Source organism: Plectropomus leopardus, chromosome 24 (assembly GCF_026936395.1).
Source record: "Plectropomus leopardus strain MGB_pleo_1.0 chromosome 24, ASM2693639v1, whole genome shotgun sequence".
NCBI lineage: Eukaryota > Metazoa > Chordata > Actinopteri > Perciformes > Serranidae > Plectropomus > Plectropomus leopardus.
The window spans coordinates 5,201,837-5,229,694 of record NC_142199.1 but is presented as its reverse complement, the minus strand read 5'-3'; the positions used below and the strand labels follow the sequence as shown (position 1 = coordinate 5,229,694).

Below are 27,858 nucleotides of genomic sequence, written 5' to 3'. Positions count from 1 at the left end.
ATGGTAAAACCCTAAAATGACTATGAAACTGAGTGAGTGGACAAGGACCTGCTCCCTACATAGATAAAAAAAGGCTTATTCTAAGGTGATGAAAACATGGCAGTTTTTATTTTTAGGTGATTATACACAAAAGAAAACATACTTATTTTATTGTTTTCCATTTCTGCCAATATATCCCCCTAAATCCTACACACTAAAAATGTATACTGTGGCTTTGAAATGATTTAAATGTAGAGAACTATGTCATTATTTTCTCTTTTTAGATGTACCATCAAATCCATACTCGGTGCGTCTCTCAGCCATTTCCCAACGCTTGGCAACCGTCACTTTCATGAAGCCTGACTCACATGGCGGCGTACCCATCAGCTACTACCTGGTCCAGTACAAAGAGGTCGGCTCACAGGACTGGAGGGACGTCAAGTCGCACAGCATCCAGAGTGAGTGGGAGTTGTATTCATTTAATGATCTTAACAGTATAAAATAAAAATATTCACATCATTTTTCCTTTATAGATAATTACTGTAATGTGTGTCTAGCGTGTAAAATGTAAGGAACATTAGTGTTGGCCTCATTATGTTCAGCACATCCTCATTGTCAAGACAACTTAAACACATTTCTTTTTCCATCTCTGTTTATTTACTGAGGCCGGTTGAATGTGTCAGATCAATAAGGAAAATTTCTCATGCTCAGTTTGTTTTAAAGACCGAGTCAATTTCCATTAGGTTTCTTAAGAAGGACTTGTAATGCTTATTTTCAAGTTTATACTTGTATTTTGGATTTCTACTAGAAGATAATGGCTTTTATGGTCAAAAAACACTTCATTTTACTAATACTGTCTGAACATCTGTATTCACCCTCTGGCTAAAATGCTCAGTTTGAGTAGCATTTTCTATGGTAAACAAAAAAACGACAGCACTTTCTCTAGTTAAACTCGCTAGTAAAAGCTTCTAAACACAACTTGCACATGTTCCAGCAGGAATATGATCCGAAACTACGAGAAATTAAAAATTTCTGCAGCCAGGATTCCATATTTACCTAACATTAGCATGCTGCTACATGTAGCTGTGGATCTGCAGCCGGGGAATTACTGTTCCAGGAAATAACGGCACTTTCTTTAGAAAATCGATACAAGCTTCTCAACAAAACCAGACAGGTTCCAGAAATTAACAAAATCGGAGGTCAAGATTACGTTTCTTTAACGTTAGCATGTACCAGTAAACACTTACAGTTGCATGCCTTAAGCATAAAAAAAAACTTTGAATGTGAATATCCGACATTGTTGAAAGGGGTAGTTATACGCACATCGGGTAGGTGCAGGGCTTTGTTTAAAAAATGGCCGATAATTCTACCTTTTACCTTCTATATATGAGGGGTGATTAAAAGCTGTAATCACATTATGACAAAAACTCACACGTTAATGTCAAAAACAGCTCTCTATTCACCATGTGAAAGACTGAGTTTCTTACAGTCCAATGATTAAAGTCATTCACTCAGCACCCCTTGAAGAATTATGCATGTTTTAGACCATTTATTTCAGATAATGAAAGCTTAACATTACCACTAATAAGCCACTTAGTTCTATTAACTTTAATATGGCATAAAAAAAGATTTAAAAAACCCCACTTTTGTCTGCAACTAAAATTACACTTGTATTTAACCTTTTCATTGAGCAGGTACCACCAATGGTGAAAAAACAGTGTGTGAAGTGGTTTCATCATACTGCTGGGTTTTCTTTGCAGCAGTTAAGCTGGAAAGTCAAGTTTTTTTTCTATGCATTTTTTTGGTGCAAGATAAATTTAACCTGTTCCCACAAGATAATAACTTACAACTTTGGCCAATATTATATTTAGAACAATTAAATAATTAATACCAACAGTATTAATAATACACACACATTACTGTGAACAATTTCATTAGAACTACTTTATACTTAAGAACTTAATTTTCGCTGAATGGAAACCAATAACTGCTTGAAAATAAAAAAATAATAGAAAAAAAATAGAAACTAAAACAAGTAATTCCTTTCCAATGGTTGGAAGATGGACAGCAATAAAATAGATACATTTCTAGTTGTAGTTAAGGGGCTTTAAACTTGTGGACGCCCCAGTGTATTTCTCTCTTTAATTGAAGGCTTTCTTGTTAAATGTCCTAACAGCTAAAACAATTTATACAATCTTTTTTATGCATAGCATACTGTACATTGAAGAAAAAACAAAATAAAAGCTAAAAATACTTTTAAGTATTAGCCTTAATCGTCACGGGTCAGTGCACTTTTTGGTCTTTGGATTTTTCTTTCATTTTTTGATAGGAGAAAAATAAAATTAAGTGGCATCTCTATTCTGTTTATTCCATTTCTGGCACTGAAAACTAAAAATGGCTTGTTTTTCAACCTTTGGATTTTGAATTTAAAAAATCAAATAACTTATATATTTTTTTTATTGTTACATGAGTAGAAATCCCCATCCACATGATAACTAATGAGTTTAAAGACCCCTAGGTGATCAGAAATTGTCATGAATTTTATTGTTAATTTTTATTTTATTAATTTTATATAAACCTACGTACGAGACCATCCTCTTGAGCCTTTATCAACATTTCTCTCTGTTCAGCACCACCACACATCCAACTCCATACACAAGTCAAAGCTGTATCACATCATCTGCCATGCGAGCCTTCAAAGCCTCAGCCCTGAGATGTTGTTGCGTCTTGACGGACCTCAAACACCTCGTAGGGAGAGCGCCAGTCACTACCCAGCTGAGCTGAAAGCGCGCGCGCCTCCTCTTCTTATGCTTTACGACTTCAAATTGATTTCTGAGCCTGTTGCTGGAAAATACACCAGGAGGTGAAGGATGGATGGATGGCTGGAAAATGGAAGCCAGAGGACTAATGGTCGGGTGATAAGCAGGTCTGACAAACCTGAAGGGCTTATCGCTAATATCCTTCATTTCAGAGTCAATTACAATATGTAGATGCAGTGAGGCGAATATCAAACCACAGGTAGCACTTTGACAGCACTGAAGAAAAAAAGGTGAAAGATCAGAAGCAAAAGTGGATAAATTAAGTTGTAAATTTTGCTCTTTACTTAAGATTACAAATAAAATACTAAAATTACAAGCCGCACGAAGTACAAACCAGTAAGTGGCTTCATACAATCATAGAAGCCACTTCAGATATCATCAGCAGAAGATCCTCACACAATAAACTCTTCAATATAATGAGATGCCTGGACTCGTTTCATTTGAATGCTTCTGCCCAAATTGAAATGTCTGCTTATAGCCTGCAAAGTAACCTAGCGCCACTGCAAATTGCAGAATTTGTTTTCAGTTCCAGGAACTAAAGAAGTGCAAAAGCACCTATTACCATTCAAGTATTTAATTTGTGCAGACTGACAAAAACAACAACTTTCAGTCAAGCTCATTACGCTGTTGCCTCTCTGTTGCCTTTTCTGAAGAGTGAAGGTTATGTAAATAGACTCTAGTGACTGTAGAATTCAAATAGGAATCTGTAATGTGGTCTGATAATGAGATTTCCTGTTTTCTTCAATAACTGAGTAAATTACAGCATAAATGTAACAGATTACTGTTTACTGACACTATAGCAATATTCTCTACAACAATGTACAGTGATCTAAAAGATGCATAAAGACTTGTTTGATAATGCAGTAGCTGAACGTCTCTCATTTGCTGCTAATTACATTAGATTGTAAATCATTTGTTTACAATGTAAATGCTATCTTGCATTGACTTACTAATAATCATCTCATACTATTCATTATTAGTCTTTTACTGGAGTGCAGCAGCTTTTTTTTATTATATTATAGCAATGCAGTAAACACTTATACTGTGAGACATGAAACAAATGAGCTCATTACAAATATTAAGAAACAACAAATTTAAATTCAAATTTAACAAAAACAAATTTAAATTCAAAGGAACCCATTCAAAGACTTAAAGTGTTTTATGTAATAGGCCATTGGATTTGTGCACGGGAGCATTATTATTTGGAGTGTTTTGGAGGTGTGTTTGTTCCAACCAATGTAACCAGTGCATTTTAGCTGGTTATTCTGTTTTTTTCCTCCCTGCAATTTTGTTGTTCTCTCTCAAATCCATGGAAAACTAATGATCAATCTGTGCCATCTACATGATTGATGGTCGCCACATATTTCCAGGTGACGTGAACTCTGCTCCTCTCTCTCTCCAGCGACGGTGGTGCTGACAGGGCTGGAGCCCAACACGACGTACGAGGTCAGAGTGGCAGCTGTCAACGGAAAGGGTCAGGGAGAGTTCAGCCACACGGAGACCTTCCAGACTTTACCCATCCGTGAGTCCGTTTTCCTCTGTTCTTCCCCCCTGCTCGTTTCCTGACACATTCTTCAAAATAAAAGCTTCTCAAGCCATTAAGATTAAACCCAAAAGGGATCTTCAGGACTATTCCAACAGCCATTTCCATACGTATCCAGTCATAATCACTTTTATTCATCACTACAATGGCTTTATAGCAATTAGACTTGCTAATTATTGGCACATCCCAGCATTTCACAAATGTTCAGGTGATGATCAAGTGCAAACCACCAGAGTACAGCGGTGAGAATTTATTTGAATATGAGAAAGGTAGTCGTTATTGCACAGGATGAAATAAATATATATGTGATAGAAATGCAAACACGCTGCGAAATATATTCAAAGCATCAGCACCTTAGTGAAATGAGTCCTATTTGCCATCTTATGAAACTCCACTGCGCTTATATTTGAAATAGTTACAACCTCCTCATATTTCAGTGATATGAATCCAGATTATTGGAGCTTGGAATAGATCCTGTCAAATTTGTGCCTTGATGTAAAACATTAAAAATTATATACTGCAGGGGTTTTATGATAAGCATTTTATTTATTCTGGCAATCTGGCACAGCAGGGTTGCAGTAAATCTGGGCGAGGCCGTACAGAAAGTATTTCCAGCGTTAATATTATACAGCAGTGCAGCTACTGAGAATGAATGTTAGAAAGAAGACCCAATTAGCAAAATACAGTGAATAATAAGAACCCCCAGTCAACATTAGTTATAGCCAGGCAGTGGGAGTTGCCTCGTAATATGAATTTAATTCAGCTTCAAACCTTCTCTCTCCTTGTACTGCATCCTTATCTCATATCTCACATTGCCACCTGCTCCCTTCCCTGGGAATGCACTCACACACGCAGAGAAAAAACACACAAAGACATATTGTTTCGCATCTCAGCTGAAGCCACCTCCTCGTGTCTCCCTCAGGAGAGCCAAGTCCACCGGCAGTTCACGGGCAGAGAGGAGTGGGCAAGGCCTACCGGCTGGGGCTGGTCAAGCAGGACGATGGAGGGATGCCCATTGTGGAGTACATAGTCAAGTACAAGACTGTAAGTGTTTTGTATTTAAACATCATCAATCTGTTCGCAGGAACCCCATTGTTACATGAGAACATTTCATAGGTATCATAGTAACATTTCTGCAGTGTCATAGTTCTGTTCTGATGCAACACCAACAAAAAACAAAACTGGTTGTTTTTAGTGAAACATCTGGGCATTTCCAGCAGTGGTCGCACCATAAAAGCGAGTGTTTTAAGTGAGACATGGCATTTCCAGCGGTAGTTACAGCAACAGAAGCTGGTGTTTTTTGCTAAGACCTTGAGGAATTTCCAGCTGTGGTTATGGCAACAAAGGAGAAAAACAAGGCTGCCTATTACTAAATTAACAAAAATGAGGACCATCCAACTTTGAGGAGGCGTCTTCTTTCATTTTGAAGTGTGTAATTTCGCCTTGCATAAAAGGCACCAAAACAGCTCCAAATTATAGCTTTGTCTTTGTGTTTGACACAATAGCGACATAGTATGTGACACCGGAAATGCGGTTTCCTCCCAGAGGAGTGCGCATGACTCACTCACAGTTTAACGGGTGCACCGGTGGCAAAATGAATAACATTCTGCTTGAAATTCTCTATTTTTCCCACCCTTGTGTCGCTAACAATTCATGCTTAAAAGGAGTACACACAAGCTCTCAGAATTCACTCATCCATTTAAGTAGTTCATTTTTTTGTGTGTGTAAAATAGCAGCTTAAACTCACAAGATAAGGCGAGCGACTGAGATGAGGCCAGGAAGCAGAATAGATGGCACTCATACAAAAACTCTCCACAGGACTAAGTGGATTTGAGCTTGTCCAAATCTCCTATCTCCCCACTGCTAATGTTTCCAAGCAGGCATTTCTGTGTCTCATTGAGAGAGTGACAGCGATTTAAAATAATATGGCTGCAGATGAAAACACGCCGTGGAAAAAGAGGGTCAGGAAGTCTCAGCGAGGCTTTTGAAGGCCGAGCAGGAAGCCGGTGCAGAGTACTTCACACCCCGGTAATCACACGGCCTTGTGTGCCACAACTGCTTCATCATGGAGCGCCTCACATAAAGGATGGAAACAGATTACACACACATAAACACACACAGACCTGTCATGGTCACCTGGCATTCCAGGCAAATGTTAAATACATTCACATATTGTCTGCTTTTTTTAGTCTTGTGCCAAGTGTGCTTGTTAGTTTTATCATATTTAGTCAGCCTCATCTCTGTTTTTTCCAGTCAGGTTTTAGTTGACTTACTGTCTGTTCATTTTAGTTCTATCTTTGTCAGAGACATCTGCCAAGCAGCAAACCACTGCAACAGTTTGCCATATTTCCACCAAAACATTGGGTATTTCTCAGGCATTTAAGCCTCTGATACATTAAGCGTTTCTTAGTATTTTTTGCACCAGAAAACACCAACACATTGGGTGTTTCCCAGTGCTGTTTGTGGCACTGAATCTTGGTGCACATGTTGTGTTTTTCCAGCAGCACTTGACACCTGGGAAACAAGGTGTTTTTCAATGACAAATTGGGAATTTGGCACCAAACCAGGGTATTTTTTTCGCAACACATCAAAGTGTTTTTCTATGGTATGGAAAATTTGGTCATAGTTTGATGAAATTAACACAATGCGCTGGATCTTGATGCCCATGTTGCATTTTTCTCTGTCTTCTTACATTGAGAGGAAAAGGTGCCAAGACGGCAAGAACAGTTAGCACACAGTACATTTTGGCACATGCACAAATCTTGGCCAGAGTGCAGTTTTTCAATCCTTTGTTTGCAATCTTTGTTGAGATGAAGAAAGGAAAGTAACAATGATGTAAGGAATAGGGAAAAAACAGCAAAGGTATCAGAGAACTTTGCGTGAACTTGATGAAAGACAGAGGATTACCTTTTCTTTTAACCTCTACATCTGTGTGGGTGTTTCACGACTGCAACTCAGTTTCTGATTGCGGCAACTCTCCGAATCCCCAGATTAAAAACACAAAGGGTAAGCTGTTGTTTAAAGTGAAAAACAACACTTCCTTTGCTCCCCTTTGAAGCTCGCATACAAAAATGAAAAGTAGAGCATTGATCAAAGATGTAATGTATTCAAGGGTGTTTTGTTTACATTTCTCTCCTCTGTCCTCCTCTTTTCCATCCTCTCAGGATAAAGAGGAACAGTGGATGACCAAACTTGTCCCGGGAGCGAACGACTTTGCGATGCTGCAGCCGCTGCAGTGGAACACAAGATATGAAGTGGAAATCACAGCGCGCAACGTCAAGGGCCTGTCGGAGCCTACCTTCTATCAGTTCTTCATGCCACAGAAACCCGACATTACAGGTAAAAGCACGATAAAAGAAAACTTTTGTGTCGCAATTTGCCTTTTTAATACTTCCACTTTTCCTGAATGCCTCTTGAAAGCTCACAGAGAGCAGATTCTGAACTTGTTGTGTTCAGCGGTGTGTTATTCGTGCCACTGCAAAGAGCGATAGCATTGGCGATAACAAAAGCAAGAGAGCAAGATGTGCCGGTCGAGATAAAGGCGAGCCTCAGAGCGCAGCAGGCCTCATTGCGCTGGTTGCTTTCTGGACAAATGAGGCTGCTGTTGGTGTTGTGCCTCGGCTGCAATGGATTTCTCCCTGTATGATTGTTGAATGAGAAGTGCTTGGCTCTGAAGTTGTTTTCTAGTGTTGCATTGAAAAGCTGCACACATCTCTGCTCTAAAACGTCATTGTAAGTGCTTTAAAAACATCTGTTTGGCTTTGCATCACTTGTATTTAAGCAGTTTACTGCAGGATTCAGAAAAAATGAACTAAGGTAGCAACAAAATCCGCCTGCTCGCTGGCTGAAAGCACCGAAAAATGAAAGGGTTGAGCACCCAAAACATGGCATATTTCATTTTCTATGATGCAGCAGACTGGAGGACATTATAAAGTTAAATTAAGGGTTTTACAGGATGAGTTTTTTTCCTTTTGGCAAGCAAACTGAACTCCATGTGTAAAGTCATTGAAATGCCCCTTTAAAGCTGCTTTTGGACATGTTTGCACCAGTGGATGTCTTTTGTTGGTGTAGACCAATGAAGTTGTATTCAAGTTGTTATTTTTAGGTCGATACTACCATGTTTTTGAGGGTTTTTTAAGTGTCAAATATTCTCTGCTTCAAGCTTTTTAAACTTGAAAATTTGTAGCTGTCTTCGTTTTTTTGTAATTGCAAATTGAAAGGATGCTTAATACTTTGGGCTCCAAAAAAACTATTTTCCTCTGTGATTTTTTTTTTTTTTTTTGTTACAATTTTTGGCATTTTATTGATATAAGGATTAGTCGACTCATAAAGAGAATAATCCACATGCCTACCAAACATTGGAAGACTTTGAAAGGACTAAAGTTTGACACCCTCTCACATCCAAAGACAACACAAGTTTTTAGTCTCATTCTGTAAGATTTTGGGATCTTGCACGGTCACTTTATAGACTACCTAAGATTCCTTTTGAGATTTTTTCCCACCCTGATCCCGGTAGAAAATATTAAGAAATATGACATTTCAACAATTTCTTCTAGTCAATTCAGCATCAATATTATATATAATGATGAGCTGTGTTTGCATACAAACCTTTAGATTTTGTCGCCTCAAATTGCTCCCAGCCTCTGTTAGTTAGCTGCACTATTTTAGTGGAAGGAAACCGCGAGAATCAGAGACAAACCATTTAGATTATTAGATTTCTCACTAAAATTAGTGCAAATACTCATTACTCTTGTTCAACCCATAACTCCACCGGTTTCTTGGCCTTCATCATTTGCAGCATATAATCTCATGGTTGTTCCATGTTGCATTTAAATCACAAAGACTTTAGAGAGGACTAACACTTTCCTTTCAGGGGTTCTAAGTGTTGACGTCCACACGCATGATTCATTCATCCCCCATTCAAATAAACAACACAAATGGTGCAATCACACCAGGGTTGCCTTCAAAGAAACCCAACTCACCACGAGAGAAAACACCCTCAGGCTGAAGTTTTCTTCTTTAAAATATCTTTCTTTTCTTCTTCTTTCTCTCTGTTTATCCCGTAGTGCTGCTTTGCAATTCTGCAGCACAGACAGAAAGCTCCTGCATGGCCAGTCGAGCTCATTTCTCATTAGAAACACTCAGACGGTCATATAAGCCGGTACACAAACACGGACGTCTCTCTCAGCTCTCGCTCTGTGGTGTCCTTATGTTGAGGTTATGGTTCTGCCCTGTGCTGCTTGAGTTGCTCTTTCTTTGTTGAGTGTAATGTCCCAGAAAAAAAATGCATGGATGTGGAGGAAGCTACTCATTTCAGAGTCCTTCAGGCCATGTGGGCCAACATGCATTGACATATGGAGAGGCTTTGAAGTTTACAGCTTGTAACACGAACATGCATGTACTGTTAATATTAAAATGTGAGTGCATTCCCCCCTGCAGCTCTCACATGTGAAAAACAAATCCAAACAAAACAAAAGCAGGCTGTTTCAGTGCTGTTTTTGCTCTCCTCTTCCGACGCCTGTTACTACATCCATTTGTGCCGTTTCGGATCGAGCGAGTGTTTGCCTCTGTCATTACTGCAGCGGCTAAACGGCCTGCGAGAGTGTGTGTGCTGCTTTTCAAATAGAAAACAAGAGTGGGGAAGCTTAAGGCGGGTCACTTCGATTGGCTGTCCTCTCTTGTTAGGGAACAGTGGTGCATCGTGGGAAAGAGCCCGAGAGAGAGAGAAAGAGAGAGAGGGGAGGGAAAATGCTTTTCTCTTAATGTGTTTGTTTGAAGAAGAGCTTTTTGACTAAGAGGAAGAGAGTGGGAATCTGTCGGAGCAGAATGTTTAGACTCAAACTTTGGCTCTCGACTCTTCTCAGAAATCACTCTTTCCAATCTATTAAAGCAGGGATAATCAATCAGCTTTACTCGGGGGGCACTTTTGCAAAATGGGAGGAGCCAGTCTTGTATTTTAGAGCATTTTTAGACTTTTCTTGGGTTAAAGGACATTTCTCAGATTTTAAGAAATGTGTAGGATTTTAGGAAGTTTCTGGAATTTTACTAGGATTTTTGTACGATTTTAGGGTTTAAGGACATATTAAGGACACAAGCTCTATTTCGATGCTGTTTTATGCACTCTGGCAACTTGTGTATACTGTATTCAGTGTGAATCACTTTATTATTATACAATTGAGTATCACTGCATTAAACCAAATTCAGCTGATACCAATCCCACAAAAATTACATTTTGGGAAAGCCGTTTACCTCATTTCCATTAAGAAAAAGCCACAATGTTAATATCTCTCAGTCAGAAATATGTCTATTTATTTATAGAAACTTTTGCAGGTTAAACAGGAAAAAACAACTTTCTGCTCCACTGAATCAAATTGCATATTGAGAAAGTCTGGTCAGCTCAATCAACATCATTAGATGTGAAATATCTGCCAATCCCGATCCAATTCAACCGCCTTTACTCTCTTGTATAAACACACTCACATACACACTTGATGAAAGAAACACCTTTTAGTTTTTTTCCCCCGACACAGAAAATATGTTCTCTATATTGGTGCTTTCTATCTCTCAGCAACCAATTTCTCTTTCTCGATGTGTTATGCATTTGCAGAGTATTGAATTAGTGCTTTTCTTTTTTCCCTCTACCTCCTTTCTCCGTCCTATTTTAGTTTGCAACAAGCTGCATAACCTTCCTCCCCTCTTGCACACAGAGGATCCTTTAAGAAAAATGCCATTGATTGCAAAACCGCCCTTGGTTCCTTTTCAATTTACTCCTCCAAGTCTTTTTCCCCTTTTTCTTTTTAGCTTCTGAATCACTGCACTGTCCCTCTGTTCTCCCTAATTACAATATTGTGTCTCAAACACTAGATTTTAAAAAAAAAAAAAAATTTTTATCGCTGCCACACTGATTCATTGATAAAAAGACATTTTGTCTTCTAATTTTCTTCCAGTGGCTTCATCATGGCCTTACAGGAGCAGACTTTACTATTAAGCAATTTGGGGGCTGCCCAAAAGCTGTTAAAACTAGGTTGGTAAGAGAATATCTATACACCTCAGTATCATGATATATTGTTTTTTGATGCTGTAGCAGTTCTCAAAATGCTAATTTTGATTAATTATTTACATGGAAAAAATTGTGGCAATAGGGTTAGGGTTTTAATATTGTAAATGTCTAATGATGTTAACATTTTTTGGACTTCATGAACTTCATGATGTTTTGGAGACAGAAAGACTCTGTAGACGATGACCTGCTCTGTATGTAGATATAAACAGCTTATTTTAAGGTAACAAAAACCCAAGGATTCTTAGTTTCAGGTAGATGCACACCAATGAAAACATACTTATGAGTATTATATATCATTTCTGCCAATAATGCCCCTAAATCCCACACATTGGACCTTTAAGTAAAAGACGGCAGTACATTTACTGCTTACAATACTCTCAATTAGAGTCCACTGAGGCCTGATACAGTATGGGTTTGCTTGTGTTTCACTTTGTTGTGGCTGCTGTATTTTTCTTGGCTCCCTCCTCTCCTTCCAGTCAAGCGCTGTAAAGAGCCTTGATTTAAACAGGCGTCATAGATTTTGTTTCAATAATCCCATCAAAGCACTTGAAAAAATAATCTGAAAGGGCCTCTCTCCTCTCCTGCGAGCTCGAGCGAAACTTTTCCTGGAAGTGATGCCAGCAAATCAAAATGCGAAACGAGTTCTTTTATAGCTGTCCATTACATTAATCAATTCCCCCCATAAATTTTGAGAATGAAAGTCATTATTTTTTAAAGCGGTGTAATGAAAAAGATGCATGACAATCACGTCTGTTGTTCAATCATTTACTGGATAAAGAGGCTGCTCATCCACTAACCTGAATATCTGAGGTTAAACCTTTTGATTTCATTATTATGATACTGATACATTTCATGGATTTTCCAGTAGCTACTGCTGAATGAATTACCTGCAAGCATAGGCATTCAGATACAATATCTAATATTCACAGCTTCGCAAAAAAAATCGATGTTTGAGGTTGAAAAAACAACAAAGCATCAGTTAGATTATGTTTACTGAGTCCAGTAAACAGTTTTTGAAGTCTTTGCTCTTTAAGAATCAGTTTTATTCCACATGAAAAAGCATTGCTTTGTTTAATCAGTAGCTGGTGCTCTGAAACTGGCATACCGGAAACAAAAAGGCATCTGCTGCTCAAATCTAATTCAAAGTATTCTCAGATTAAAGCCCAAAATATAGACTGAAGATGACATCACTTGTTTTTTTTTTCCAGCAACTTAATTTGTTTGACTTATGTGAAGTGCACTGCAGTCATCATATAACCTACCAAAGTAAAGGCTACAGTGCTTAACAATGTGATACAAGATCAGTGGTGATGTTTACATGTTTACTCACTCATTTATTCATTGAACAAAGGATTGTGTTTCCGAGGGTGCATATTTAACACCAGGCTGAATCATCGTCAACTATGTAAATATTTTATCATAAGCAAGACAAGCAGGCGGCAGACTTCCTGCTGTGATGGAAGGAGAGCAGGAGCGATGGCACAGTTATGAAACAGTAAACATATGCCTGGTGCACACAAGAACAGATTTTTAAAATGTTGGGGATTAAAGATATAATGATAGATTTAACCAATTTTTAATAGTTAAATCCTGTGATTGTACACTGAAGATTCAGTCAAGACAAAGGACCACACTTTTAACACCGCATTATGTAATTGTTGCACATAATGTGTTAAAATTACTGGCAGGCACCACAGAGACAATGCCAAAGAAAGTTGATACTGGTGGAGATAAAAAAATTCCTTGGTTCAATGACGTCGCACAGTTGGCGCCGTCGGCAGGGGTCAGGGTGCTGAATGGGTTAAACAAACTCAGGATTTTCATCCAGTAGACTGCAGTTTGTGTCCCATATGAAACATAAAGTTAACGTTGATTTCTTTTAACTTTACGTATTTACGACCTTTATGTCGTAACATCAGGTTATGGGAAGTACTTGCGTCACTTTTCAGTGTACTTAAGTCTTGTATGTAATGTACATAGTTATTTTACGTACCACTGAAAATCTAAAAAAAGCCAGTTCATTTTCTACCAATTGACGACATCGCTCATAATTTTCTTTGGCTGCAATATTTTGTTATTGTTGATGTTTGAGACTGCTTAAAATACATATTCAGTTAATGTTTGACATGACTCCCAAAACAACTGCTGGAGAGTACCAGTAACAGGTGCGTAGGCTAATGGTGACATTTAAACATGTCATTAATACTGTGAAAAGGTCGCAGTTTTATCCCAAAACTTTGTGGTTAGGTTCAGGCAACAGAGTTACTTAATTTGGGGTGAAAGTCCTGTAGTTGTTTGACTAATTTATCCACCCTGACCTCCTCCTTTGCCCCCATCCGACTTTCTCCTTTACATCATAATTATTGTGGCTATCAGAGATTAATGCTGAACAGTAAACATAAATATAGGTTGTAATGAGCTGGTTGTTTAATATTTACTTTAATTTACTTCAGTTGTGAGATTAATACTAGTTTTCCAAACTTTCTGATTTGTAATACTGCTCAAAGACAGAAAAAAACAAGCCATTTTGTAAAATACTGTTTTAAAATCTTCCTCTCTGTTGGCCTGTATTGTCAGTGGCACCATTTACCAACTAAAAGAACATCATGGTAAAATAATGGAGATTGTTTTTCAGTACAAAAAGGCACATTTCCAGTATAACAGGTATTAATTTGGTGTTTTTAAGATGAATGTCCTTGTAAAAATAAATCCAAATTCAGTTTATGACCTGTTTGCAGGGTTAATATTTTAGTACATCTTTTAGCACAATGACTGTGATGTGTGTATGTGACTTTTATGCAGAAAGAAGTTTAGAAAAAAAACTCTTTAGTATGCAGACACACTGAGAAGACTTTGTGAGGAGTCTGCGGAGACTCAATAATGTTGAACTTGTTGGTGACACCTTGTTGAACATGTACTTTGTGTCGGGGCATTGTTAAGAATCAACACCGCGCTGTTTAAATATTATCTCACCGAGAGCACTGCCTGGAGGATGAAGCAAAGTGTGGAGAAACAATGAAAAATAAATTAAAACAACACTAAATAACTTAATAAAAAAAAGTTTTTAAATGTCTTCTCGCTGCTGCGGGCTCTTCACTACATTATAAACCAAGTTAGGGGAAAAAGAACATAAAGTTTCCCTCTAAGATTCTGTTTTGGCTCAAATTTGGAGGCTTTCAGTGGCACTAATGTGTTTTAACAGTTATAAATAGGGTTGGGTAGCACTGCAGAGAACTTTTTTAGTTGGTGCAGTTCATACATTTAAACTGTGACTTTAAACTACAAAAGATCAAGGTAGAAACACTTGAATTACTCTTGATATACGCAGCAATTACTGAAAAGTGGCCCAAGTTTCTTTGAAGTCTTTTTGGGGTTGATTGTTAAGGATGTGCATGTTCTTCTTAAGTTAGGAGTAATTTCCCATGTTTTTTTCATTTCCTCTTCGCTGGCTCTTGAGTGCACTCAAGTCGCATCAAGGCTTCCTTCTTGGAAATGGACACAAGAAAAGACTCAAATCTCTCCTTCAAACCAGCCGTTCTTTCGTGATGAACTCTCCGAGGGCCTCCTCAAACAAACTTTCACTTCAACACTTCGGCACATAGAAGGAATCCTCACTCACAAATGATTATGTTTATCTCCCCACAGATTAGCGTGCGCCACCTTCCCAATCAATGAACGGCCATTGGGTTGTCATTAATCGAGTCGCGTCCCATCAGATCCAATGGTCCTGCAGTCAATCACGGCTCAGGCCCTAATGAGTTTGTATTGTCAAAGAGAGATGGGTATGAATGGCTTCAGGTGCCACCCAAGCAGTCAGATCTCTAGCAATTGAGTAAAACTGCTAATGGGCCTATATATCAACAAGTAATCAGAAGGAGTCAGTAAAAGGGTTAATAGAGCAGGGAAATAAGAATTAATGGACGTGGAGTTTGTAAGAACTCACACAGAAGAATTTGTTATTTCTGTTGAGGAAAACACTTTGGTGATAAGCAAGAGTAGGTACCTTTTTTGTCATCTGAGGTAGTTACGATATAAGAAATAGGTAAACACAAACTCATTTAAACAATATGAAGTTACTTCTACTCACAGAATTGTTAGCGTTTATTAGAAACACTTACTTGGCCGTGAACACTACAAGAGACTCGATAAACAATATTGTGCTGTAACAAGGATCTGAAACTAACTTTTTTCACTACAATGTTGCAGATATTTTTTTCTACCACGTAGAAATTTTTTCTGCAGTTTTTTAAAATATAATAAATAATTTAGACATCATTTAATATCAGAATCAGAAATACTTTCTCAATCAGGAAATGGTGATTTTTTTGCAGTTGCTCTGATGTCAGGCATCGATAATTATATAGAAAAGAAATATATAATATGTAATATTTAAATTTATTTCTCAAGATTGTTCTGTTGAACATACCAGATAAACTGGGAGAGTAAAGTTATTTTAACATAAAGAAATATATATAAGAAAAACAGCTTCAAATACAAATAACACAGAAATACTAATTTAATTAAATGTGTAACACCTTGTAAGATATATTTGTATTTTATGGATATTTCGATTGGAAAAAAAAACTCTCTATCTTGCGGTGTCTGTCATTTCCACCACACTTTACAAAATATAAAATCAGGGAGATTATTTTTAAAATAACTTGTATACTTGCTGACCACAGAAATAGAGAAGGAAAGCCAGATCCATGAAGGAAACTTAAGAAAGAAGAAATCCAGACTGACTGACTGTCATTTGCAAATCGCTTATGTTTCCTTTGAATGAACAAATAATCAGAAAAACAACATTTCACATTGTGTATTTTGTGTATATTCAAGACTGTTGCTAAATGGACATTAGATAACATAGCACGATATTTGTAAAAATGCAACAAAATACCATACCTTTCCCAGCTGCAATGTTAATGTGATGTTAATATCATAATATGATGATAATATTCTCAAATGAGCCTTTCAACATTACAGTTGTGATGCAGATACTTATGTACTTTTACTTGAGGAAGGTTTTAAATTCAGGACTTGTAACATCATTTTTTCCACTGCTGCATAGCAACTTTTGTTAAAAGATTTGTGTGCATCTTCCATTACTGGTAAATGTCAATGTTCGATTTAAAACTCCATGGTTGTTGGGGTACTGCACACATGCATGCACATACAAGAGTGTGCCGGCTATGAAGGAAGCAAGACATAGAAACTTTACTTGGGTCTTGATGAGCTGCAGCATTTATTCATAGACAAACTGAAACCTTCACTTTGTATTTACTACCACTTGAGAACTCGCTACGCACGGGGCTATTCCTTGAGGTGAAATTTACACTAGAGGTTTTAAAGTTGATACAGTACAAGTGGGAGCGTACAGTACGTGTGTCTGTACCTCTATATTGACTGAGAAGGGTCTACAGCCAATAGCACTGCTTTTATACTGCAGTTACAACATGTTTTTTTGTTGTGCCTTTTCTCTGTCTGTGCTGCATTGCCAAGAATTAACTTGCTTTTAGTGGTTACTACTTTAGGACCCTGCCTGTGACCCTGAATTCTTGATCACATTCTCCGTTTCCTCTTGGTTGTGAGGTTGGCTACAGTTTCGCCTCAATTCCAACTATGCAACACAGTTAGCACAACTAACACTTACTCCCTTTTAAACAACAGCAGGTAGCATCAAACAGTACCCTCAGGCAAGGGGAACACATAAACAAAACTAATACTTATTGTGTTACAAATACCACTTAAATACAAAAAAAACAAAACTAAAGAAGATATGCTTTAACAGAAACAGTAATTAAGGCCACACTGCCGTGCAGAAATAATTGCAATAGGCATATTTTATGCAGATTGGGTGACTGCAATGAAACCAATGAAACTCCATACATATTAAGAAAATACAGAAACAGTACAGTCTTTGTTGCCCCCTTAAAAAATGTACTGTTTTGAAATTTAATTAGTATTTTCTTCAGTTTAATTAGGCTGAATCAGACACAAGTATATAGCATGTATTGATGCTGCATACCCCAGAAATGTACAGTCTAAGCTTATTTTTAATTCCTGTCCGAATGATGGGCCTTTAAAATACATGAAAGCTAAAAATATCTCTGGTATCCTATGCACACAGAATTACTCAGTTTTCGACTTCCTTGTTACTTTTGATATAATATGTAACTTTCCCACGACAATATGTCTTAAAATGATCAGATCAGTGTTGTAAACTGCATCAGAGTTGTGGTTGCCTGCCAGAAGCTTTCATAAATGTACTTTTTATCCTATTTTAAGCTACATTTTTGTAAACACTTTTTAGATCCTGATTTTTTTAACTGTATGTTTTCACTTGATGCAGGATTTTAGTCATCACACTCCTGGATCTTAAGGTTTAAGACTTAAGAAAAACAAGCTGAATAAACAGTAGTTGTGCCAAACAGTGTTGAAGAAACACTGACTTTTAAAGTGATATTGCCTCATTCAGTGTTTCACCTGTTTAATTAATGGGGTCCATTTATTTTAGAAATGAGGAGACCTCTGCGGGTAATTCTGCTCTTGCTAAAAACATCCTGAACAATGAACACATCAGGAATCCTCACTGTCTCTAGTCGCAGAAAATCACATACTGCATGTTAAATTAGGATTGTAAACTGCCTTTGATTGAATAAATACTTTTGTTTTACTCTCAACAAAAGAAGGTAGTGCCCTGACTTGACAAGGACGATGGTATTAACATCCAGTGTGAAGCTTTAGCCCTTAAACCCCTGCAGGCAGTTTATCACTCTGACCTGTGGGTTATTACAGGAGGTTTTCACAGCCACTCTTGTATCAGAGCGTGAGCGATCACTCAGTGCGAGATGAGAACAGCATGCCCTCACACAGAAATGACCTCATTACTTCTCTTTACTTACATTATAAATCGACTGTGGCACCTGCAGCCAAAGGTGACCAAATGCATATTTGTTGCATATCAGGAAACACTGGAAACATATTGTACTTCACATTTAAGTCAGTATGCATAAACATATTCCTCTCTTAGAATTTCTCTTGTTTTCCTCTCATCTTAACGCTTTTTACTGCCAGTGCCAGATGTTAGAAGGCACCTTGGCAGCTAACTTGAAAACAATTTGACTCGTGGCCACACACTTGTTTGGCTGTGTTTCATCCCTGTTTATTAAATTTAAAGTTAAGCTGCTTGTCATGCCTTAATTCCTTATGCAGAGATCTGAGCTGCTTCATGAAGGGAGGTGTCTTTTTTTTTCTTTTTTTCTGGCTCACAGAATAAAGTAACACAAAAAAAAATATTTAAAACAATCTCAGGGTGAAAAAATGAAATACCAAGGGCAGTAAAGGCAATATTGGAGCGTTTACTTAAAATTTCTTTCCTTTTACAGCCTCGACATCCAGTCATAAAGGCTCCAGAGCTCCCGACGGGCAACCTTAGATTCATCTACTTCAGAAACAAAAGCACATTATTATGTGAAGAAATGCTTTTATTGCTAATGTATTATTATTACACTCATTGAAGTAAAGGTCCTAACTATATAGGGTCTATCTCAAACCCTACATAAAAAGTTCTGTGATTTTCCAAAAATAGTAATTGACTCTCTCCCCTACTAATCATAGTTTTACCCTGCATTCATGTGGTATCCCAGTACTTGGAAAAATTTGTATCTGACTTGGAAAATTCACATGAATTCAAGTGAGGACTCAGAAGTGGATTTTAGTACACAAGTTGCCAAGTTAACGTCATATATGCGGAAACATCGTAGGGAAAAGTAAATATTGAGTTAATGGTAAGAAACTTTTTTATTAACCTATGTTTTACATGTCACTTTTTGCTCACATGTATGCTATAAAATCTTACAAGTTGATTTTACCCCAAAAACTAAATAAATAGGAATCCGATTCCCTTAATTTATGTTTACTTCATACCTAATTTTTAAGTTTACTTAAAATTTTGTTATAATTATTCACTTTTGTGGAAATGTTCCAACTTAAAAATGTCAAGTTTTATTGAGTCAATCTTTTGAAGTTTTAGCAACTTAACTAAGCCAGATTTACTGTGCTGTTTATCTATATCATGCCAGTAACAAACTCATAATTATATTTTTTTAAACAAAACAGAACTCGTAGATCTCGACCTCATCATTGGCAAAATTCTCTTTGTGATGATCAAGCTAATTCAGACCAACTTGGTTTACCGAACACTTAGAAAAACAAGACAGTTCAGACCAGAGTGACTTTTTCATATTTCTAAGAACCACCTTTTTTTGTTTCCACACCGCAGGAACAAGGAACAATCGTAGTTCTTAGACTCGTGTTTTGAAGAAATTTTTTAGCTTCTATTTTAGAGTAGGTACTCTCCCAGCACAAGAGGAAGATCACAGCTAGCACAAAACACAAAAAAAAAGTCCAGGCTTCACTGAGCATATGTGATTGTGGAAACACAGCATGAATTCGACTCATCAGAGCAACACGGCTCAACCATTGGCCGGCTTACTGTATGTAACTGAAGCGCTTCTATTGGTGGTGCAAATGCAAACAAAAAATAAGCCTCTGAAAGTCTTTCACTCTCGGAGGAGCTCCCCAGAGGGCGTTTGCTCTCAGGAAGTCTTTTGAACTGTTTGGTCCAAAAACACTTTTTGTCTCACGAAGAAACCTTGAACCCAGAGAAAAAAACAACGGAAAGATGTAAATGGTTCTGGTTAGAACCTCAGCCTTTTTTTAAAAGAGTGAAGTTTATACATCAATGTTGGTTTAAGCTTTTGAGGTGCTCCTTCAGCCTGTAATGCACGCTTTGTATATATTTCAGTGTCACTCTGTTCTTTTTAAAACAATTCCCAAACTTGGGAGTAAGTGTGATGAAATGGCTACGAGTAAACAAGCGTGTAACGTATCAATCCAACCTCAAACTGTCAAGCTGCTGCTAAGCACTTTAGAGTAATACTCCTTATCGGATGAAAGTCTGATGTTTATGGATTTCAGTCTTTCAGGCTGAAGAGTTTCTGCTGGCATTTCGAAAAGAAAAATGACACTTTAATAAAATCTTTATCCGGGCACTCCTAAATACTTTGGACATCCTTCAAATAGAAAAGACTTCCACTAGTTTTTAATTTAGGAGTTTAACTTTTTAATTTGTTAGCTATTCTTTATAGAATACAATAATTCTGTCTTAAATTATTATAAGTGCTTCGTTATTCGCAGTGCTGTGAATGTATATGGGCTTTATGTGATGTAAAAATGTAAACACCGATATGAAAGCTTAAGGGCACTGCAGTCTTAAGATGAAAATGGGGGAAGTGTGGCTTAAAGATTGGATTAGTATTCTCTTTGTCTTCTGGAATATGTGAATGCTTCGGGGGAGCCGGAGAGGTGTTGTTTACCGCCTCTGAATCTGTGGCTTCAGCAGCCAAATTAGCTCAGATAAACTTTCAGAAGGTGAGATACAGAACAGTAGCCCGTGGCGCTGAGAAAATATTGATCCAGCCTACAAGTTTCAAATCCCATATCCCCGGACTCTCGAAAACGCAAAGTGTTTTAATTAGAGATTCTTTTGCCACGAGGTTTCCTCCCGCTCGCTCTTTCTCTCTCTCTGCTGTTGTGTTTGTCTCTCTGTGCTTTGACTCGCTGCCAGTCTCCGTTGTCTGCAGTCTCAGCTCTAAGTCAAGAACAAAGTCACTGACATGAGAGTCATTTGGGTTGTGACACGCGGTGACAACCTCCAATGTGGAGTCTTTTGGAAATTTGTTGTGTTGGCTCGGTGCACCGGCACACTGGAAAAGAAACTGTGACTGTGAGCTTTAATTTGAGGATGTTTCAGCCGTGCTAGAAAACAGTGCAGGAAACTAGCCTCGCTGTATCATTGTCTTTGTTTCATTTCAGTTTCAATGTGCTGGATTAGACGGCCTAAATACTTGTGTCACTGTGAAAATACTAACAGACTGATTTGCGTGTTGGTAGACTATTTTAAAGGGGCATTCCATCAATTTTACAAATGAGGATCAGCCTGTGAAAACACTTGTTTTTTTTGTTTTTTGTTTGTTTGTTTTTTAATAGACAGCATTTGTTGTGTTTGAAAGGCATTTTAAAGGCAAATACTTTCTAATGATAGAGATATATTATGGAAAATGTTGTATACTGCATTTTCAAGACTAAAAATCAGGCTTGTTTGCAGTCTTGTTACAAAATGAAGAGTTGTTGCAGAAGCGGCGTTGAGACATTAAAATAGTTTACGATGAGGCTTTGTGCTTTCAAACCATTCACAGTTTGTCAAAGCTTGGCAAGAATTCAATTTGATGCCATTGAAAATAAGACATTAAGCTCCTTTCTGTTTGTTAAGTGGTCAAAAAACTCTTTTTTTAGTTACACTCTGAAAACGCATGTAAAATCAGCAAAACATGTGATACAAAAATGCAGTATTTGTGAAGGAACAGGAAAAACTGACTGAAGACTGGGGACATAGATTGCATTCAGAATACTGTTTTGCCACAGTTTTTCTTTTTTTTTCACTTTTTTTTTTCAGCTTGAAGGTGCCAGACTTCACCACCCGGCCTTCTCTCAGTGCGCACACCTTGATATTAATATCGGATTCTCCTTTTTAACTCACAGGCTACTGAACACACATATGAGAGCCTTCTTAAGTAGGAAAGTTCATTCACTCTCACTCCTCCATAGCTGATTACTCCTGGCAAGGTCTGACCTCCAGCTGTCAGCACCGATCCTACACTGGATGTTCAGTTTGCTCAACCCCAGGATCACTTAAGGGCACAACTCTATTCAGCTGTGCCTGCTGGGAGCCTCTCTTTGCTGCACTGCCTTCATTTTCTCATTACTTTCAATTGAAAGCAGACCCTGCTGCTGCTTGTTCCCAACAGAGCCAGATGTGTTTTAGAGCGCTAACCGCTCGGAGAGAAAGTATTTCAACTTATGGCTTGAAATACTTGCTTTCTGATTCCCACGTGGATCTGTTTAGTGCTGCAAGCTGCGGAATCAGAGGCGCCCAGCGGACGCAGGGCTGAAGCATCAGTATGGTAATGCTGATGCTCACTGCCTTGAGTTCCATTAAAGCTGAAAAATGCATACTGAAATTCTGCACCTCTGGAACCAGAGATGTCAGAAGGTGCTGCAGAGCTTCAGGCCAAATAAAGAACAAATATGTGTTTTGTTTTGTAGTTTTTGGCCTGGAAAACACTCAAAGCCAGCCAACATTTGTATGAGCGCCCATGATGATGTTGAAAAATGCACCTTACATGGGATTGTCCACAGGTTCCATATAAGGTACCCCAAGAGTGAGTCCTAAAATCTAGAAATTAGTTGGTATTTCAGTACTCCTGGTTCCCTCCTCTCAAAGTCAGTGTGTTTTTTTGAATGTGTTACTCATTAGAAATTAGGTCTGTGGTTAACACACACCTAAGAGACTTTCATGTTTTGTTGTATGACATAAAATACGTCAGTACATAGCCAGCTTCCAAACTGAAAGCAGACTGTAAAGAAACACAGGATGTGTCTGGTTATCGTGGAGACGACTGAAACATTTTGAAGAAACGTGAATTGATTGCTGCTTCTGTCAAGCGAAACTCTTCAAAAGTGTTGAATACTTAAACGTAAATCAGAATGGTTACTAATATACAGTATGTGGTGTTGCACATCAATCTAGCCTAATATGTGTTGTGGAAATAATTAGAAGTGCAAAACCAGATTTTTCTGATGCACACTCACATTTCTTTTCTGTCTACAATAGTGACCATAAGGCATTTCGGGGCAATACAGAACAAAAAAAAACATTTCTTTATAGTTTCTGGCCTTGAAAACTTGTTTTGTCAAAAGATTAAAGTTCTTAGACAGGTAGGAAGCTGCAGAGCTTTTAATATTACAAATAAATCAACAAAAGCCTTTCTGCACAGTAGATCTCCTTTCATTCATTTATTGAAAGTCGTTTTCCATTGACTTTATATAATAAAAGTTTGTAAGGCGGAAAATGGTTTGTTTTGGAGGAGATTTGGTGGATTCATGCTAATAATCAAGATCCTCCACTGAGGATTGCGTGGAATTCAGGCGTGGTGGATTAGGACTTATCTACGTACTGGAAACCTTCCAAATGGCTCCAGAGGAATTCACTGACCTTCGAGTGGTTTTGAAATAGTAAAGTTTTTCGGGGGTGAGTGAGCTCTTGTTTAGTCCGGCTTTTTTGCTCTAAAACTTACAGTACACCCTCCGTGTGTGGATATAGGGGGCCATAGCCAGGAGGCTGACCTTCAGCTGGAGGTCAGGCTTTGTCTCAGCACACTCCATCCTGAGGACACGTCCTTGAACGAGACAAACACCCACTAGCTCTCCACCTGACCCTGACCTCTGTAGGTATCTTTATCTGTGAACCAAAATTGCTAACAGTGTTTTCCCCTCTGTGTGTGTTTGTGTGTCTGCGTGTGTGTTTCACTGCCTTAGCAGAATCCCTGTTCAGCGGCCTGGGGCTGGGGACGGTGGTGGGCCTGGGCCTCGGAGCGCTGCTGCTGCTCCTTGTGCTGGTGGATGTCAGCTGCTTCTTCCTGCGTCACTGCGGCCTGCTGATGTGCATCACGCGCACGCTGTGCAGCAAGAAAACAGCCACCAGCGGCAAGGGCAAAGAAATAGAAGAGGGCAAGGCCGCCTACCTGTGAGTTCTCGTTTATATTGTTCTGTTTTCCAGTAACGTTAGCTCTTTCAATCGAAGGTTTTAAATTCTGTGGTTACAGTTGGGTTGTATCAATGTTTGTCAGTCACGAGGTCATTCATGCTTGCAGAGGGAGCATCTGCTGTGGGTGTATCTTGATGCTTGTGGGTAACATTTGGTCACTCTGGCAGCTACTGTTTTTGCTGTTTAATTTTGTGCATCGATGAACTGAAAGTCAATGCAAAGACATCAGATCCAAAATGTTACATAACCAGTTTAAGATGGAAAAAATACCTCCATATTCTTGAGAAATGTGTCAACGATTTTAAGTGTCACAAATTGGTTTTTAATTATTTGTGCTCTTCCTTATTTTGCAAGGTGAAGTTTCACCTTTCAAGAAGATATCATAGCCAGCCCAGGAGCCAGGAAAAAATTTTGGCATTGTGCGTTTCTGCAAATCACAGATTTGTTACATTTTTATGTTTTATACATATCAAAGTTTCAAAGTGTCAAAGCTGTTTGGCTTTGGCTTTTTGACTCAGACAATACTCTTTTCCTTCTGGGATTAATCCACAAAAGCAGCTGTTTTTTACTGAGACTTCATTGCATTTTATGTGGATAATGCCACAAAAAGTAATTGTTTATAATTAAGACAGTGCTGCATTTTCCTGCCGATAAAATGCCAAGACAGGTGGTTGTTTTTTACAGAGACAATACTCCACCAAAAGTGGCATTTTTTTACTGAGATCCTGTATTTCCTGCCGGGATAGTGCCACAAAAAGGTATTGTTTTTTAAGTGGCACATGGCTGCATTTCTGCTTGGGTTGTGCTCCCAAAAGAGTGTCTTTTTCACCAAAACATGATCTTTTCCTAACCAATACCAAGTAGTGCTTGTGCCAAAACCTTACCACTCAATAACCACAGTGTTGTTGAAATGGAAAGATAAATGTATCTGCTACAAAGTAACGTACAAATATAATGTATCCATGCTCTGCAGTAACGTACAATGCCAACATTTATTCTGGCGACTCATGATGTCATGAACACCTTGGAAACCTCTCCTGTGAATGAGAAAAAGAGACTTATTTTTACCGTTTACTGTAGGTACACCTACAACAGCCGCCCAACCACCTTTTCAACCACAGTATGTCTTTGATTATGTCTTATTCACTTCCATCAGTGCGTCTCGTACATGTACGTGCCGTGAGTTCACCTTCGGAGTACCTCGTTTGCATGCGTGCTGTGTACATTCATGCCATGCATGTGTAAAATCTCATCTGTGTGTGCTCCCATGCTTCGTGCTCTGCATTTAAATGACTTAAGCATGCAAATATAGTCAAAAAGTGACCCTCATATCATTGCATGTATGACCAAGAGAAGCAAACACATACTTTTTTCCCGCTTATCAGACAGCGTGCAATTTAAAAGTGTATCCCCGTGAAACTCATAGTACAATCGATTTTCGGATTTAGTCCCAGTGTTATTTTATGCAGGGTGCTCGGCAAACCAAGGTTTTGCGAGATAGCACCCACAGAGTCTGATTCATTGGCCGCAGCAGTGCCATTTTTGTGTTAAAATTGTCAGCGTGCCAGCTCAGTGTCTGGGATGCAGCGAGAGGGCACAGAGAAAGAGGAAGAGGAAGACGAGGAGGAGGAGGGGGGGGTTGACTTTTGCTGAGTCACTAAGCTCACTGTGCTGGAGGGCTGAGTGACTGCCCGCCTGCCTCGACAGCATGCAGAATGTGCCTCAGCTTTATGTTAGCACGGGCGCTGTAGCAGCAACTCACACAGGCATTTACAGGCTGCACGCAGCTCTGTGTTGCCACTGCAACTTCTTTATGGCTGTATTAGAGTTGATAATTTAGTACAGTCACATCACAAACACAAAGCACAGTCGCAGACGTACATTGCGGCGCTGACCTTCACATAAATTGCGGCAGAATGGTGCAGAATGGTCTTGACAGGGAAAGGTGGTAGGGCTATATTTCTTTTACAGTCTTGGTCTTATTATCTGAGTTTTTTCCATCACTCATTTTAATATGATTTCTCTCCTGCAGATTTTTTTCGCTGAGATTCATAGAGACCGATGCTTTAAAATGGAGTTTCTGTTGTTGTTGTTTTCACTCTATTTATTTTACACAACTTCTTTTACAAAGATACATGCAGATACATAGACAAAGAAATGAAATAACAAAACTTAAAAAAAGAAGACAAAAAACAGAAAGCAAAACAAAAAAAAAGTTTCTGACATCTTTTTCTGATGAATATGGTCTTTTCCAAAAATAATAAAAAGTTGTTTGATGGACAATTTTTTAAGAAGAATTTACCAAAAATATCAAGAAGACTACTTGAAGATTACCTGAACATTTGCAAGTTAAGATAATAATGAAATAAATTGAAAAATAACTAAATTTGCAGTTTTCTGGCCATTTCTTGCCAAGTTGGACATTGCCTCTTTTCCCTCAATAAAACCAATTTACTTAGGGTTCGAATGTGTAAATAATGCAAGAAAATTATCTGAAAATTAGTTTCTAAAAAAGAGGTAAAACAATAAACAAGGAAATGACCTGTACAAAGTGCAATTTAAAACATATCTAATTATGGTCACTATAAAAATATTTTTGGTGACAATTTCCCCCTAGCTTTTTAAAAATAATTTTCCAAATCAACTGATTTCTTGCACTGTGTGGCACATTTCTCGCCAAGTTGATCATTGCCTTTTTTTCTTTGTTTTTAAAAGGAATAACATTTTTTAAAAAAGTTCAAAATTAATAAAAAACACAAGAGATTTACACAAAAAAGACACAAAAAAGTAAATGACCCAAACAAAGTGATTAAAATAATACTAATTATGTTAGATATGTGGAAATGTGTATACAATTATAATATATAAGAAGAATCAACTAATTCTTGTAATTTTTCAAGACATTTTTTCCCAAGTTGCTCATTGCCTTTTTTCCCATGTTTTTGGAAGAAATCAAACCAATTTGCTTGCACATGAATACTAATATAGATGTAGGTTTCAGAGGTTTATTTTTGGGCTCTGGGACCAATTGCTTACTTGCTTGTTCATCTTTTGACATGTCGCAGAAATGTGTGTTCATACACATTTTGTCACTGCAATGAGAGATTAACTCTATATATGCACAGTCCAGGTGCAATTGATTACAACAACAATGTCAACATGTAGCCAGAAGCCAGAAAACTTTCTGATGCAACTGGTGTCTCTGCGTCTCCAGAGAAATTGGTTTCATAACTGATAGGAATGATGGCCACAGCTGCAAAAACAAGACCCTGGTTGTATAAAAATTGAGTTTTTCTTTGAGCGAGATGAGTGTGGAGAGAATGAACTAATGCGGTCACCACCCAACGTCTACACCACTGAGAGTAATGAGATAACGCTTGAGGTAATATAAAGCTCAGACACTCCTACTGAGTTTGCAAGATGTCAATAGTGCAAGACTGAAGATGCTGAGTGGTAATAAGTTGTAGGGACCAGCAAACCGTGCGCGGCAATATCAATGATATCGATAAAAGTGTACACAGTGATGAATAGCATGAGGTGACTTTTAAATTAGGAGGGTGATAAGTAGCAGAGATGAGCGGCTGTTTGTGTTGGGTGTGTTTCGAGGTTGTGAGATGAGGTGTGTGTGGGCTGGAAATCTGGAGATGACAGGTGGTGCAGCTCTGACAAATTTTGAAGACACGTGTTTCTGGGTCGTCGGAGTCATAGATGCCCGTTTTCTCACCTCGATGCGGTGCTGAGGCTTAGCAGGGAGTGGCCAGCAGCCAAGTGCCCTCTCAGCAGTGCAGCT

At 38.2% G+C, this 27,858-nt stretch overlaps 1 protein-coding gene across 3 annotated transcripts in view; it reads left to right on the top strand.

Moving 5' to 3' along the window:
- The window catches only part of ncam2a (neural cell adhesion molecule 2a), a 342,808-nt gene that overhangs the window by 300,370 nt on the left and 14,580 nt on the right, over nucleotides 1-27,858 (top strand). Inside the window, exons 12-17 of one of the 3 annotated variants that reach the window (XM_088074601.1) lie at nucleotides 264-437; nucleotides 4,201-4,320; nucleotides 5,264-5,385; nucleotides 7,506-7,680; nucleotides 23,840-24,047; nucleotides 25,149-25,188. In XM_088074601.1, coding sequence (XP_087930727.1) covers nucleotides 264-437; nucleotides 4,201-4,320; nucleotides 5,264-5,385; nucleotides 7,506-7,680; nucleotides 23,840-24,047; nucleotides 25,149-25,188 — 839 coding nt within the window. The remainder of the gene's footprint in view (nucleotides 1-263; nucleotides 438-4,200; nucleotides 4,321-5,263; nucleotides 5,386-7,505; nucleotides 7,681-23,839; nucleotides 24,048-25,148; nucleotides 25,189-27,858) is intronic. The other 2 variants (XM_088074600.1, XM_088074602.1) reach the window with 2 other exon arrangements.